General features: G+C 34.4%; 2 protein-coding genes across 2 annotated transcripts; both read right to left on the minus strand.

The window, feature by feature from the left end:
- Window positions 1-2,735: 2,735 nt before the first annotated feature.
- On the minus strand, window positions 2,736-5,186 carry LOC7467558 (aspartic proteinase PCS1). The gene has a single exon (XM_002312070.3). It carries the CDS (start codon window positions 4,832-4,834, stop codon window positions 3,512-3,514), a length of 1,323 nt encoding a protein of 440 aa, XP_002312106.1. The 5' UTR covers window positions 4,835-5,186; the 3' UTR covers window positions 2,736-3,511.
- Window positions 5,187-12,609: 7,423 nt separating this feature from the next.
- LOC7487968 (probable E3 ubiquitin-protein ligase RHC2A) lies at window positions 12,610-14,413 on the minus strand. The gene has a single exon (XM_024607339.2). The coding sequence runs from the start codon at window positions 14,272-14,274 to the stop codon at window positions 13,066-13,068; it is 1,209 nt and encodes a 402-aa protein (XP_024463107.2). The 5' UTR covers window positions 14,275-14,413; the 3' UTR covers window positions 12,610-13,065.
- Between the last annotated feature and the right edge of the window lie 1,555 nt (window positions 14,414-15,968).

The raw sequence follows: 15,968 nt of genomic DNA on the forward strand, positions 1-15,968 counted from the left end.
ATTGTTTTTTATTTAAAAATATATTAAAATAATATTTTTTTATTTTTAAAAAATTATTTTTAATATCAACCTATTAAATCAAATTAAAAATAAAAAATTTTTAAAAAAAAAAACTTTTATAAAACAAAAATAAATAAATAAATGGATACTAATGTAAACAAGTCAAGATACAGGCCTCTCTCCCCAAACTACAGTAACTTGCTCGAAGCACACAATGCGTGTCAGCTCATCATCTGAATACTTCATGCTCTCTAGAGGTGATTATTTTTTATTCGGTTTGGTTTTTTTTAAAAAAAAATTCAGTTTGGTTATTTTTTTTAAAAAAAACCAAAATCGGGTCAAACCGACTGGTTTCGGTTCGGTTCTATTTGGTTTTTTTAGGACCAAAACCGGTTTGGCTTGGTTTTTTCCTGTTTGGTTCGGTTTTTTGCCGGTTTGGGTTTGGTTCGGTTTTTTCAGTTTTAGGCTTATAAAACCGAAGCCGAACCAGCTGGTTTTTCCAAAATTTTAATATGTTTATTTGGTTTTTTTTCACGGTTTGGTTTTTTTAGTTATTTTTTTCTAATTTTCTTAATTTTCTCGGATTTTTTACTCAATTCTAATGCTCCCAGTAGCATTGCCTGTATCTTTCTTCTTTTGTTGCAAAATATAATTATCAACGCCGACCATCTTCAATTTAGAAGATTTTCGTTAAAAATATCCCTTTCCTCGATCAAGTGTTTTCACCCCACCACTTTTATTTTTTTAAAAAAATAATGTGTTAAAGGACGATGTTATGAATGGGTTAAAGTATCATGAGAAAATGTATACTTTCTAAGACCCTAAAGACTGTTATTTAATTTTGTTAAATTTTAAGTGTTTGGTAGTTTTTATTTTTAAAATTATTTTTGTTTGAAAAAATATTAAATTATTGTTTTTTTAAGTGTTTTTTATGTTTTTTATGTATTAATATTAAAAATAAAAAAATCTAAAAAATATTATTTTGATACATTTTTAATTAAAAAATATTTTTAAAAATCATTTTACATCACATCAAATTACAGTCATACAAACATAAATTAAGTTACACTAAACTCAAGTTATTAAGGCACTGCTACAAGCAAAAGAACGCAGGAGCTTTAATAAACAGAGAGGGCTTGATTAAGTTTTGATGGTCAATAATTTCAATTTTTTTTAGCGATTATATTCAACACTTGAATTATATTGGGAAAAATGAAAATCTCATAAATTCTTTAATCTTGATGTCGACTGTATGTGTTTTGATCAGAGTGAAAAAATTGACGAAAACTTTTTTTTTTTTTTTTCATTTTGGATCGTCGATTTGGATCTTATCAGCAATCTCTGCACGGTGTTTTTCAATCTTCTTCTCAAAGTTTTTTTCAATGTCCAATGTTAGGCCACGCATGGGCAGACCAGAGTCTGTGGACCGAATACCGAGCCCAGCTTGAAGAGTGAGGCCGATTTGAACTCCACTTGCGTAGCTTGAAAAATGAAAAGGATGAGGTCTGGTCTGTATGAACTCAACTTTTACCTGAATATCCTCTTTGCTGTAACTATTACTTATTAAAATATTTTTTATTTGAAAATCTATTAAAATAAATTAATTTAAAATAAAATAAAAATTAAATATTTTAAAAGTATAATTAGACTGCAAAAAGAAACACCTTGTAAGAAATAAAGACTGGCATCCATGAGAAGTCCACTTCATTCGTTCAAATGAAGGACCTGTACTGCTACTTTGTCAAAGATAAAACTAGCCAAGTACAATCCTTCATTATTATACGACCTTTATACTTTAGATCTGCTAATCTCCATAATTAAAAATAAAAATTAATAAAATCAAACTACCCTCTTACTGACAACTAAGATTCGCGTTGCACATAAGATTTTTTTTTTAAATTAGCATAATAAATAAATAAAAATGATAAATTAACTTTGGTTCAAAAAAAATTGGCAAAATGATACAGTTGGATCACATCACATTTAAAAGCATGATATTGCCAAATTCCAATCTTTTATCTCAATAAGTGGACTGCTTAGATCCAGTTATATTAATTGATCAATCATTTTACATCAAAATTATAATTTTAAATTATTTTTTTAAAATATTTTTCATGAGTCAGTATATGTTTTTGTTCAACTTGTTGAATAAAAAATATACTCTAATTAAAATATAAAAAAGATAATGTTCTCGAAGTAGTGAGTGATTTTTGAACAGTCAAATATAAATTTATCATAATTAAAAGAGGGTTTGTCTAAAACAAATTATGTGGATAACTTAACATATATATTTATAGACCAGTAGAATAGATCTAGACTCGAGGAGGTCTGATAACTCCAAACATGAATAACAACTCAAAACAACTATAACTTTTGATTCAATTGTTAGATCTCGTTCAAATTTTTATAGGAGTTTCTGGAGGTTTTTTTTTAGAATAGCTAATGTGTCGCTACTCAAACCATCAAATCATTAGATATAAAATATCTTACCAAGATCCCCTCCAGTCTCGTCAGTGTTGAGATTTTTCTTATTATTTTTGAAATCAGTCGATCAGTTTTATTGATCATTACAAACTAGTTTATCAGTTGAACTAGAAATAACACTATTTAATCTCATCAGCTTTAAAAACACAACAATGTGATATTATACTAATTCACCAAATCTTTTTAAACATACATCAATTCTTAAGCTTTTTTAATTTTATTGCGGTAAATGCATAATTTATCCAAAAAAATAAAAAATTTAGGTGCGATTTTTTTGAAGGAAAAGTTTTTTTGGTCAAACCGTACAGTGTTGAATGACTAGACATACGAAAGTCGTAAGACAGTTAACAGTGCCAGACTGGCACAGAAAATCTCGAAACCAAGAAGCAGTAATCACCAACAAAGCATCTACGATTACAAGCAGTGCGTTTGCATGAAAAGACAGGAGAGTACCTTAACATGAGAGGGACAGACATCGTGATTGATGATGAAATTTCACCTCATCTCTGCTGTAGCCCCAAAGAAACGAGTCTCAGAAAACAGCCAAGAGGGCATGTTTTGGTACACACCTAGTAAAATGTGTTGGGCATGGCATCCGTAAACCAACTGTCCTCAAATATTAAACCCTACTTTACCACCTGGCCCCAGTCTCACCAAATTCAGAGATTCAAGAATCACAAATATAAAAGCAATGAAAGTAAGTTGAATAATATCACGCAAGTTTCAACATTTGATGCTCCGAGATCCAAAATTTCCTTCACTTTCCGACACTGTCCGATCAATGGGCCACCTCTGGAGCATCGAGGTCATCCATGGATTGGACAATAACTCATGGATCGATCCGATAATACCAACTTTTCATTGCTACCAAAAACCAGCTAAACCTTGTACAGTCTTTAAAATAGGGTGCCCCCATTCATCGAAGGCTGATAACGATGTTCCTTAACAGCTGAAAATGGAGACCTGATTAGCCCCCACGTGTGAGCTGACTGGGTGCTAGAGTAGCTCTGGTACTTCTGTCTAAATTTTAGACATCCAAGCCAAGCCGTTGACCAGCAAGATCACACCTAACCTCAGCAAATCCAATCCTAGATTTTTCAAGATCATACTCCATCCAAACATTTTGTTGTTGATGATGACCAATCACAAAGGACTCAATTCCCAACGAGTCAGAGTTTCCAAAAGTAAAGCACCACACTGAATCTTTCCCTCTAACTTCACCCGGAACCCGATACAGCAACCTTTGACCCGATACACTCATCTCGGCTCCTCTAAACATTAAGTTAACAACCGGTAGATTTGGCAAAGCAGCCCGAGTCGGTTCAATCAAATAACACAGATCCATTGCTCCTTGAAACACGTAACGAGGTTCATTTAAAACTCTTAAAACCCCTTTCGTTTGCAACAGAAATTCCTGTTTTAGAGCACTGTAAACCGGACCCAACAAAAACGTGAATTGGGTACCTGAGTCCACCATAGTTTGACCAGCACCGGTATGGTCCGGCACAAACACCGATTTGGGCAAAGACAAAACTTTGTCACTTACCCTTATTCCCTCGAGCTGAACCGAGTAAGCGACCCGATCAAAATAGGGTAACGGGGTCGACATTTCAACCAAAGGAGTGTAATTTAATGGTTTAAGCCACGAGAAACTGGCTTCCCCGAGAAGCAAAACACCGGACGAGTCGCGATCCGATATGCAATACGAGAATTTTCGAAACCCCATCTGGTTCACGAATGATAATGAACCACGGTTCATGCCCATTAACCCGGTTGTCTTCGCATCTTCCTCTGAATTGGAGCTAAAACCCGAATCCATGCACCCGAAAACGGTTGCAGGTCCCGTCACCGATCCGACCCGGAAAGTTTCAAATGCTAGGTTTCCTTCGACGGAGGAGGCATCCGCGTAGGAGATGATGAAGTGGCAGAGCTTGGCCGGGTCGCAGGAAACGGGTAGGGGTAGGTCACGGGTTCGGGTCTCGCAGGTTGGTGAAGAGCAGGGAATTTTAGTGTATGTTTTGGAGGCAAGGGGATTAAAAATTGAGTTAAAGTTTGGTTCTTTTTTGCAATGGAGCCAAGAAAGCTCACTCCCTGTGTCCAGGACCATTGTAATGTTTTGCAGGGGTGTACCAGCTGTGAGAGAGACGGTGAGGGTAACGTTGTGGTGAAATAACAGCTTGTCCGTGGTTTTTGAGGTGGTGGAGAAGAGTCTTGGCGTAGAGATAGGAGTACGGTGCTTTTGGGTTCTTAGAGCTAATACTATTGGTGGTTGGTTTGAAGAGAGACAGTGCTTGGATTGCAATAAAATGAAGGAAATGAATAGTTGAACGAGAAGCTGAAGAAAAGCCATGATGTTTTGTTTACTAATGTACTGTTTCCCTTGGTTGGGGCTTTGCTTTCGTTTGCTTATAATTGAAAACTTTGAAAGATCAATGAAGGGAGGGAGGGAGAGAGCTACGGTTACTGCTTGAAATGATGCATTAATTGAAAGAACGCGTTGTTAGTTTTGGGGGGATTTTGGTATTGGGGACGGTTACAAAACAAAAGGTTTTTATTGGAGATGATATAAATGACAAATTTGAGTGCATCAGAGCTGTTCATGGGAGTTGATTTTCTAAATGAAAATGACAAATTCCATCTGCAAAGTTCACCCACAGAACACAAATTTAGATGAGTAATTATAAGATAATGATGGTTATTGAATCAACAACGAAACCTGGAAAAGAAAAGGAAAGAAATGGAGATTAATATATATATGTTTGGTGGGGAGATGACATTTAGCTAGGTCCCAGGTTAGGTGCTTAGTTAGTGATTTATTTTTCATGAAATCATAAATTAAAGTTTAACTTTTACCAAACTCCTTTTGTTGTCGTAGGTAACTAAGAAGTTTTCTAGCCATGGTTTAGCAATTGCTTGATCTGGCATGAAAGAAAAACAACTCTTATATGTGCGAGGCAGTGCATTGCGGTTTGCATTTTGTCTCAAATTGCTTTTCACTTTCCTTGCAGTCTGATAGGTAGCAATTGCATAAAGTTGCCTCAAAATGCAAGGTATCCCTTCCGGAATTATCAATTTAGATACGCCAAAACTAGTTTATCAACACTCGAATCTGATGATGAAGAAACAAGAAATTTCCTATTATAAAGTACAATTCCAACATTGAAATTACATAACAGAATAATGTAACCCTGTACTCTAAAACAATGTCCAATTACCTTCGAAAGCTTATTTTATTAACGTTTCATCGTAACCTGTGTGGTTCCATATTGTCTTGTAATCTCACTCTCGCTATCAATAAAACGACACCATGAATCCACGATATTATTACAAAGTTCAACTTGATTTTTTTTTCTTCTTGGATCTGTAATTACTTACAATTTTTGTCTTCGTGAGAAATCTCTGTTTTTTTAGTTCAAAGATTGTATTTCCAACTACTTCATGGTGCTTTGAGACAGTTTTTCAATGCCAACGAGCCCTTTCAAAAAGGGAATCTCTGGAAGGTGCAATATTGGGGACAATAAGTGGATAATATTATATAAACCAGGAAGATGAATCCAGTAATGGCAGCCACCAAAACCCTTTGCTTGGATATGAGAGACTTCACTTAAATTTTGACACTTGAACAATAATAGACAAGTGGTTGGTTAATTAAAATTGATTTACGTGTAATATATCGGTGATTGTGACACAGAATTAAATAATGGTTTGAGATGTGAAACTTTCGGCAAAGATAATTAGCAGTCGAGACTTTGGTCCGAGGGGGGGGAGCTAGCTTGCCAACTCTTCCCGTCTATAAATTGCACCGGGGAGAAATCGTGGAACTTTAGGTTTGTTTTGATTGATGATTGATCGATGGCCTGTCATGCATTATAAATTGTAACTGCAACTGTAGTTTTCAACCGAGGAGCAATGTCTGCACATTAAAATGTACATAACAATTATCGTTTATAATATTCGGTCTTGACTGACAAAATCAGTCAATTATGACATGCTGAGAGCAGTTTTGTTTTTTAATTGAAATTTAATTTCTCGAGATGTAATTTGCTGACGCAGGGATCAAAATCCTAAAATGCAAGGATAAAACATGATAATTGCACCAGAACAAATTCCAATCAATTCATCAAGTTAATTATAATTAAGATCTCTATCATATAAAAGAAATATATAAGTTAGTCAGAGGCTAACTCATCTTATATTTCTTGAGTTTGTTTTTTAATAATTATAAATACGAGTTTTTTTATGTTTACTAGAAAATTACATGATTGTTAATTTCAGAACTCAAGAAATTAATCGAGATATACACAAGCTAACTCGAATATTCACGTGTGTGTATATAAAAGCTCCACCAGCTAAATAAAACAGGAAATAAATTTAAAAAATCAAAACTATAACATTTGAATCATAAAGCTGAATTTTATCCCAAAAAAGGGCTTTTAAGCTGTGAATTTTTATTAGCTTTCAAATAAAATTTTCATACATAATTTACACTGAGTTTTTTTTTCTTGCTAGACATTGCTCATCGCAAATCTTTTTGAATCTAAGTGTATGTTTAGTATCAATTCAGTACAGAAAAAAATCAATTTTAAACAACGACCAAATAGCAATACCAAATGAAGCCTAATTCATTATGAATTTTTTTTATGGAACATTAGAAATAATAATAATAATAATAATAATATATGTTTAGTTCGATGTAACTGACCATAATATAATATAATAATGATGGCTTATTATGTTTTTATATAGGGATTAAAATCTATTTAATTTTTAAGAAACTAAAAGGACCAAAAAAGCTCTTAACAAGGACCGTGTTAAAATAAAAATAAAATATAAAGAACAAATTATCAAGAGTACAAGGACGACTAAAATAAAACTCGTGAAAAAACATGTATATATATATATATATAGCTTTCAATCGTGCGAGAAGCCAAGTCAGAACTGTACTAAGGAACCTCCTATCTGGCTAGCTAGCCAGCCAGCGATGCCACCAAACCAACCTCTCGTTGTCCATCGCGCACCGAATAGTTATTGCGCTCTTGGCTTTTCCACAATTATGCTACAAATTTTCTACAATAAAGACAATATACGTTGGCGTGAAAGCATACATATACACATTTCCTCGGAAATTGAGTTGGTGGCGTTACATTGTACATTTCATGTCCGTTGGTTAGTTGATTATTACACTACACAGGGCTTCCCCACCCAGATTAAAACATGTTTCTCCTTCTAGTTCATTGCCTGGTCACTGACCCACTTTCCAAATTGTCCAGCAACTTTGATGTTTTTCTTTAACATTTGCTTGTTAGTTGGGTTTACATACGAGGTAAGAATATTCAATCTCCTTTACGTATACACTGCATGTAGAACTTGAATGCCATGCTTGAATGCGAAGCAAAGTTTTATGAAACTTTCAATTCTGGAGAGGATATATTGTCCATCGTTAATCAGAAATGAATATATACTTAGTTACTGCCTACCTTGTGGTGAAACCAAAAGTATAAAACTTGAAAACCATCTAGGTGGTGGCCCAGTGGTAAGAGTTTGGGATCAAGATGTTTGCTCTCTCTGTGGTCTCAGGTTCGAGCCCTGTGGTTGCTCATATATATGATGGCCACTGGAGGCTTATATGGTCGTTAATTTCAGGGCCCGTGGGATTAGTCGAGGTGCGTGCAAGCTGGCCTGAACACCCACGTTAAACTAAAAAAAAATATATATAAAACTTGAAACTTTGCAGGGATTGCCCTTCAAGTCAAGTGTTTTACGCAGATAGACGTATGAGATATTTGGTTTCAATTCAATTAGGTATACTCTAGTCGATAGCATTAATTTGTTTTGATTGCTGCTTCTAAACAAAAAGATACCTTACAATAAAATTGGTACTTGTCTAGCTAACTTTTGGATTCATACGAAATTTGCGTGAAGAAATGGGAAATGGAAAAGTCAAATTGAAGGCAAGTGTGCTTTCATCATCAAAAGTCATGGCTTGATGAGAAGGTGATGAGAGACGCATGCAGAGCGTTATGTGAACTTGGTTCTAACTAATTGGCCTCTGTTTGCATAACGTTTTTTTTATTTATTGTTTTAATTTGCTAATATTAAAAAAAATATTTTAATATATATAAAAAATATTTTAAAAAATAACCGGAATCATACAATCTCAAACATCTTTTTAATAACTATAACACATTTTTTTTTAAAAAAAAAGACATGTTTTTAAATATAAAAACCAAGACCCCACTTCATTGGGTCTTTTATCATACTAGCACAGTTTGATAAATTTTTTAAAAAAATAGCACATGAGACAAAAGTTATTAATGTGTATTGTTTTTAAACATTGTTTTTATTTATTTTTTATTTTTTTAAGTTGTCAATGGATGATTTGAAATTATAAATAACTTATTCACATGCTCACTTGTTAATTAACGATACTAGATTATGTTTATATAAACTAAGTATGAAAATACATGATATGCAAGACAACTTTAAAATCAACATGACAGTTAGCAAAAATAATATTATAAAAATAGTAATATTAAAAATAACTCTTAACTAGGAAAATAACACAATATAATTATGCATAATATAATAATACATCTAAGACTATTTATATTTTCTACGATGACGAGTAAATGAACTAGTTTTATCAATAATACGACTTTCATATGTCTGTGTAGTCTCATCCTTCAAGACAACATCTAACTTCAATATCTCTCATAAAAAGTTAATTGTAGTATGATAAAAGTTAATTGTAGTATGATATGTCTCGAAACAAGAATATACATAATAACAAGTAAGTCCATCATTATCGTCGAGATCACAAAAATCAACCACAGCATGTCAACTATCATATAAAAATTGCTCAATTTATTATAAAGCAAATAAATATTATTAATTTATAAAGAGGAGCATTTATAAATACATCGTAAAATCATAATTTTATTATGAAATCACCGTCTTAAATCGCAATTGTTAAAAAATCATTATTAAAAATAGCTATGGCTTTAAAACCGTTATTCTAAATTATATTTTTTATTTAAACTAGCAGTTTTTCAGTGACCACGATTTCCAAAACAATCATTTATAAACTATGTCATTCCCCCGGAATTTTTCAAAATTGTGTGATGCCCTGTTAACTTTCTCGGAACTGTGTTACTTTTCAAAAAGAAAATTCCACTTGATTAGATTTGTGTAAGTTGATTCCAGTAAAGTTTGATTGTTTCCGGGGAGGCATGCTTCTTTTCGTACAATATATATATCTGACTTCCATGCATGATTGCTCTGATCATACAAAGACTCGTCCAAATCTTTCCCAACCACTTGACTCTGTTGATTGTTGACCTTCGTTAGGCACACGTCGGTTCGTCTTTCACATCTCTCCTGCATTCCTACCTTCTTCTTTGGAATAGACACGAAGATCATGTCATGACAGCACTGCAGTGGAAATTCGCTTTTGTACTGCTAGCTAGAGGTCCCCTCTTGCCCCCCTGCCGTCCTCAGTATTTCAGTGGCAATTCTTGTAAAATCTATGCAAGTGATCTCAGAGAATTGGCGATTGTTTATGTAAAAATAATATTATCTTAAAAGTAGATGCTATTAAATTTAGATCATACATTTTCAGAACCAATATAAAAATTCTAAGAATCTTGAACAGTAAAATTAAAAAAAATCCGAGAAAAACACTTAAAAAATCATTTATTTTTTTTTAAAAGGAAAAAAGTAAAAAAAACAAAAATATTATTTTTAAGTAATCAAACATCCGGTTGAATCTTCAACCTCATTTTCAAACATTTGTTTTAGAATTCAACCGCATGTTCACACATAATATATGTAGTTCATACTTTAATTTAATGTTATGAAACAAAGTTGAAAAGATGCCTTTTAAAACTTTTATATTTTACACTTTGGTTCTCAAATCTTTAAATTACTTTTAATTTGATTCTTAAATCTTTTAATATTATAATACAATCCTTGAATTTATTTTTGCTTATACAAAGTGATAGACTATAATTGTTTGCTTGCAATTTACTGTCATATGCATAATTGGCCCATCACAACAGATTAATTTAGTGACTTGTTGACCTATAATCTAGACCAAGCAAGGTTGGTGGAATATTTTTTTTAACAAAACAATATTTTAGCCTTTTTACTAAAATAAAAATAAATATTAAATTAACCTGGATCAACTCCTAACCCATAACTCGAGCTTTAAACCGAGTAAATCCTCAAATCAAATCTACTAGAACCTGTGAAGAGTATTTTGTAGGAAACAACTGTAAGCTGACAAAAACATAAAATATACACCTCACATGCATGATTGGGCCAAAATCATCACATAATGCATACAAAAACACAGGACAAACTCTTCTGATGAGTTAAAAGTCATTTTTACTGAAAGAGGAAATTATTTACTCACAGCTTTATCTGAAAATGGCTTGAAATATCTGGGCAAACTGGATATAAATCTTGGTTTTTGTCCTGAGAAAACTTGAGGAATAGCAATTTAATCAGCGCAAAGGCTTTGCCAAAGGCTCAACTTAATTGGTGGTTCAAAGGGATTCACATCTTGAAGATGGCGATGGAAATGCGTTCTATGAACAGGCAACATTGCCGATGTTGCAATGTAATGGAGATATAACAATCATCAAGGAGTCCATCTTAGAATGCAAAGCCTCCCTGGTCGTTTTTGGGTTTTTATCTCGATATAGGCATATACTCTATACTATGTGGCCGCATTCAGAAATTCGAAACCCACACTAGCTGCCAGAGAAAATAAACGGCTTAGAGGTCGAACAATCAGCAGGCCCAAAATTGATTTGCCGTCTAGACGGCATGTTACTCATTGTCGCCGTACATACGCAACACATCCCACATGTTAGCATCTAGTGTGGGTTTCGAACAAGGCATAAAAAAACATCCAAGTTGATTTGTACAAGGAGGCTGACATGATACTCGTGGGTTTTAATGAATGGTTCAAAATTCAGACATTGTACAGAACGTTTGATCTTATCTTCTTCTTATGTTGGAAATGTACTTCGACCAAGAAATGGGCGTCTGCCACAGCCAGATGCAAGGATTCTCCCGTGAACTCGGATAAAATCCAGCATAAAGTCATTGTTCTTTCCATGCTCATTGATCCCGATTAAACGCGACGTAGAGATAGGATGAAATCTTGTTGCACATGCCTTGCAGATAATTGTGGGCTCACTGCAAATCAGATGTGTAAGAAGCTGGCAACTGAAAGTTCTAATATATTGCAAATTCGCGAGCGGCAAAATTGAAATGAAATAATTTTCGTTATTCATACTCATGTCAACATTTCTTTCCAAAGTAAGGTGCTTGCAAAACTTTCACTCGTCTAAGGCATGATTTTAAGTGTATCTCACTGCTTCTCTGTCCTAGTTTGTCCCAAGAGTATACACGACGTGCACAACTTGGTTAGCCAGCTTAGGAGGCCCGAATTTTGTTGGAATGAAAACTGTAAAGCGTCCCAATGGACAAAATCTCACAAGAATATTTAGCATTCCTGACAATACCAACATGATATCTGATTGCTACCCTCCATAGTTCATCACATTTTTATTCTTTTTTATTGCAACTCTAGCTGAGCAAGACAGATAATTCGGATTCCAGGCTCAACTTTGACAGCACATGTTTGTCTATAAAGCAAAAAAAAAAAAAAAATCATTGATCACTTGATGCGATATGTTCTATTGAATGAGTTTGTTTTTGCAAGTTAAACTTTTTCAAACTTTCACCTAAAAATCAAAATGGTATTTTTTAAAAAATTTAAATGATTTTAATATATTAATATTAAAAATTTTAAAAAAATCTAAAAAATATTATTTTAATATATTTTAAATTAAAAATCACTTTTAAAAAATATAATGTAAACCCCACTTGCCAAACACCCCAGAGAACTGCGGTGACACAGGTTTCTTGAAGAGTTCAGTTGAGTTCAACACCCTTGGCCTTTAGGTTGAGACAAAAGTGAAATCAGTCCAAGGTTAGTATATTCTAGCAAGGGTGAGAAGTATGTCCTCCTAACCAGTACTCCAAGAAGATTCAACACAAGGGTTGATCAAGATAAGCATAGAGAAGCAATCCCAAACAAAGCTAAGTGCAACATGCTTGAAACTGAGAGGTGCTAGAATTTATAGATTTCTTGGAAAAAGAATGACAGAATGAAAACAACTGCTGTTCTGATACTAACTTACAAATACCAAATAACGAAAAATTAAAAAAGAAACAGATAAAAATAAATTACAAGGCCTACAGTTCACTACATGAAAACTAGCTAAAGACACTTCAATATAGTTAGGTGCCTTCTTGCTCCAAAATGTTTCTCTCCAAATGCCAGACCCTAAACATCTTTCAGGTACCTTGCTCCTAATGCTTCTTCGCAGGTCATTTGTTGAGATTGCATTGTTCCTCCACAATTCATCAAACCATCAGTTTTCGATAGATTATGAATTGAACTCGCAATTGGAGTCATTCTCAAATCTCCATATATACATTTCAGTAACAAGCACCTTAGAAGCCAAAAACAGATCAATCATTTGTTCAACTCCTGTTAATTTATTCTCACCGTCTCCTTGCACTGTTAATCTCTCTAGCCCAGTCTCTTCTCCTCATTGAAGAGGAACTGCTAAAAACTGAATATGGCCTACTGCTCCCTGTAACTCTGGAATCCAAATTCGAACTCTGCGCCGTGCCAAAACAAGCAAACCAGTGCCTCAAAACTCTCCCAAAACCAAGCCGTCTATTACCACCACTACCCCCACCACCATTTTCCCTCCTTCCACCCCCTCTAGACCCCCAAGATATCCTCCTCGGCAATCCACCATTGTTAAAGGCACCATCCATCTCTGTATAAACCACAGGCAACTCCCTTTCTCCCCTCCTCGCCCCTGTAAACCTCCCCACCGCATACCCTCCTCCGGGTAACCTCCATATCGTCAATCCAACTGCCTCCTCCTCGTTATTTCCCTGCCCATTCCCCGCTTCAGGCAACGGACTCACAACCCCATTATCACCATCGCCACCATCATCATCACCAGAAGGCAACTCACGTCGACAAACAGGGCAAGAATTACGAATAGATAACCAAGGAAGTATACAATCAGTATGATAAATATGTTTACAAGGCATCTCCCGTGCTTCGGATTCTAATTCAAAAGCCTCTTTACAAACAGCACAATGAGATTCAGTAAAAATATGGGATTCATTAACAATTACCGTAGGCATCGATTCAATCGCGGATTTCGAGGCCGGTGGATGCTGATTCTCATACCGACCAAACCCTCCATTTATTTCAATCTGTGCTAACTGATCTAACAATCTCTCAAACCCTGATCCCAACAAAAACTCCGACATGCTCGGCGGCAACGGCCTCAACCCGGACCCACCACCGTCATCGTAATAAAGCTCAAACCCACCACCACCTCGGCCACCGTCGTCTCCCACCACGTCATCCGCCGCCCCTCCAGCCCCACCACGAAGCAAGATCACAGGATTCATCGGAGACCGGTCTCCGCTCCCGGCGCCACCACCCCGTCGGTTCCGGTTATGGGGGTTTGAGCGGTTACCGATCATGAACATGGTTCCGGCAGCGGGAGAAAACCTGCGGTGTCGGTCACTCGATATTTCTGTTTGAATTACGTGCGGTGGGTTTTCGATTTCTTCAATGAACCCGGATTCACATTCTGCGCAAGTTAACGAGTCTTGTCTCCAAACCTGAACGAAACGGCTGCATCCATAGCACCAAAAAGACGGCGTTGTTGGAGATGACATCAAATTCAAACAAATCCAAAACTTATTTTGGATCAGATCTGGTGAAAGATTAAAGCTTTTTGGTGTTTGGTTGGAGAGAAAATTGAAGGGAAAATTTGGGGTTTTTATTTTAAAAGAGAAAAATGGGAGGGGATGAGATTACATGAGTGGAGGGGGGTAATTTAACGGCTAAGACGCGTAAACGGAGTTAGCGTAGTTATAACGCGACACGTGGAGTGTGATGATTGGTGACATATAAACGGACGTTTAGTTTGATTTCTTGGTTCGTATAGTCAGATTCGATTCGGTGTGCTTTTTTTTCTTTTTTCTATTTGATTATTGTATAACAAAGGAAGGTGGGTTTTGGAAGGAACGCTCCTTTTTTCTTCTTTTTTGGAATTCTTCCAACAGGAAGGTTTTGGTGTATTTTAGGTTGCAGCCCCATCAAGTCACATATTAAATTAAACTCAATATATAAATTGATTTGAATTATATTTTTTTTTTTGGTGAAATCAAGAATCTATATATATATATATATATATATATATATATATAAGAAAGCCTGAACAGAGAGAATAAATTGATTTGAATTGAATTAACAATTTTTACTATTTTATTCTTAATTCATTTATTTTTGTAAAAATCATTTATTTTTGTTACAAAAACCTTATATTTATTTAAAATGATGTAAAATAATTTTTAATAATATTTTTCATTCTAAATTACTGTAACAGATAAAAAGTCCCAGTTTTAATTTATTTTTTCACATTTTTTATAATTTGAATTCCGTTTAAAATTCAGGTTAATGTCTTCAAAAGGTTTTTAAACATAAAATTGATTTAATACTGTAAATTTAATTCAATCCACCGGGTTACAAGATTCCGGATATCATGTTAGGAAATACTTTGATACTTTATGACTCCCATAATGATTGTAAAAGCTTCTCTCATTTTATTTTATTTTTAATCTTTTTCACTTCAAAAAAAATATCAAAACCCAACAATCAATTGCATAATTTTTTTTTAAATCACCGTGTTTGAATATATATATATATATATATATATATATATAATTGAATGTTGGTTTTTGCTACCAAAGCAAAAAAAAAAAAGGGGGGGTGGGGGGGGATGACTTCTAAAACGTCAAGCTTTATGGTTGATCTACGGTTGTGGACGTGACATTTTGTTGCCTTCTTCGCCGGAGCAAGCCATCTTCATAGAACACCTGCGAATAGATTATTACAGCTGCATTAATAATGTAAATCCTCCGACATTCCACTATTTGCTGTGTTAGCTTTTAGGGTCATATTGGCTAACAATGAATGCATGTCCGAGACCTTTGCGTTTAGCAATTATTCCCTACCAAAAAAGGCTCAACAACATCCAATGTTATCGTAATTATATGTTTATCTATATGAAAAAAAATGGAAAACACAAGGGAAATGGTTGTGTTTAAGAGGAAATCACCGAGAATTACATGCTCGGATGCCACCTAAAATCTACATGGTTTATTTTGTTCGTGTAGATTTTTTTCTGAATTCCTTTGCATAACTAAAATTCCCAAGTTCATTATCCAGAGAAGATGAACATGACCACGGTGAGAGCATGAAAAATATTTTACCCTCTTCACTGTTTGAAAGTGTAGTTGCGATTATTTTTTAAAGTTTTTTTCACTCAAAAATGTATTAAATTAATATATTTTTTTAGTTTTTAAAA

The sequence above is a fragment of the Populus trichocarpa genome, chromosome 8 (genome assembly GCF_000002775.5).
Source record: "Populus trichocarpa isolate Nisqually-1 chromosome 8, P.trichocarpa_v4.1, whole genome shotgun sequence".
NCBI lineage: Eukaryota > Viridiplantae > Streptophyta > Magnoliopsida > Malpighiales > Salicaceae > Populus > Populus trichocarpa.

What these genes read in the sequence shown, in the direction of transcription:
- LOC7467558 (XM_002312070.3), bottom strand. Translation starts at nt 4,834, where the DNA reads ATGGCTTTTCTTCAGCTTCTCGTTCAACTATTCATTTCCTTCATTTTA.
- LOC7487968 (XM_024607339.2), bottom strand. Translation starts at nt 14,274, where the DNA reads ATGTCATCTCCAACAACGCCGTCTTTTTGGTGCTATGGATGCAGCCGT.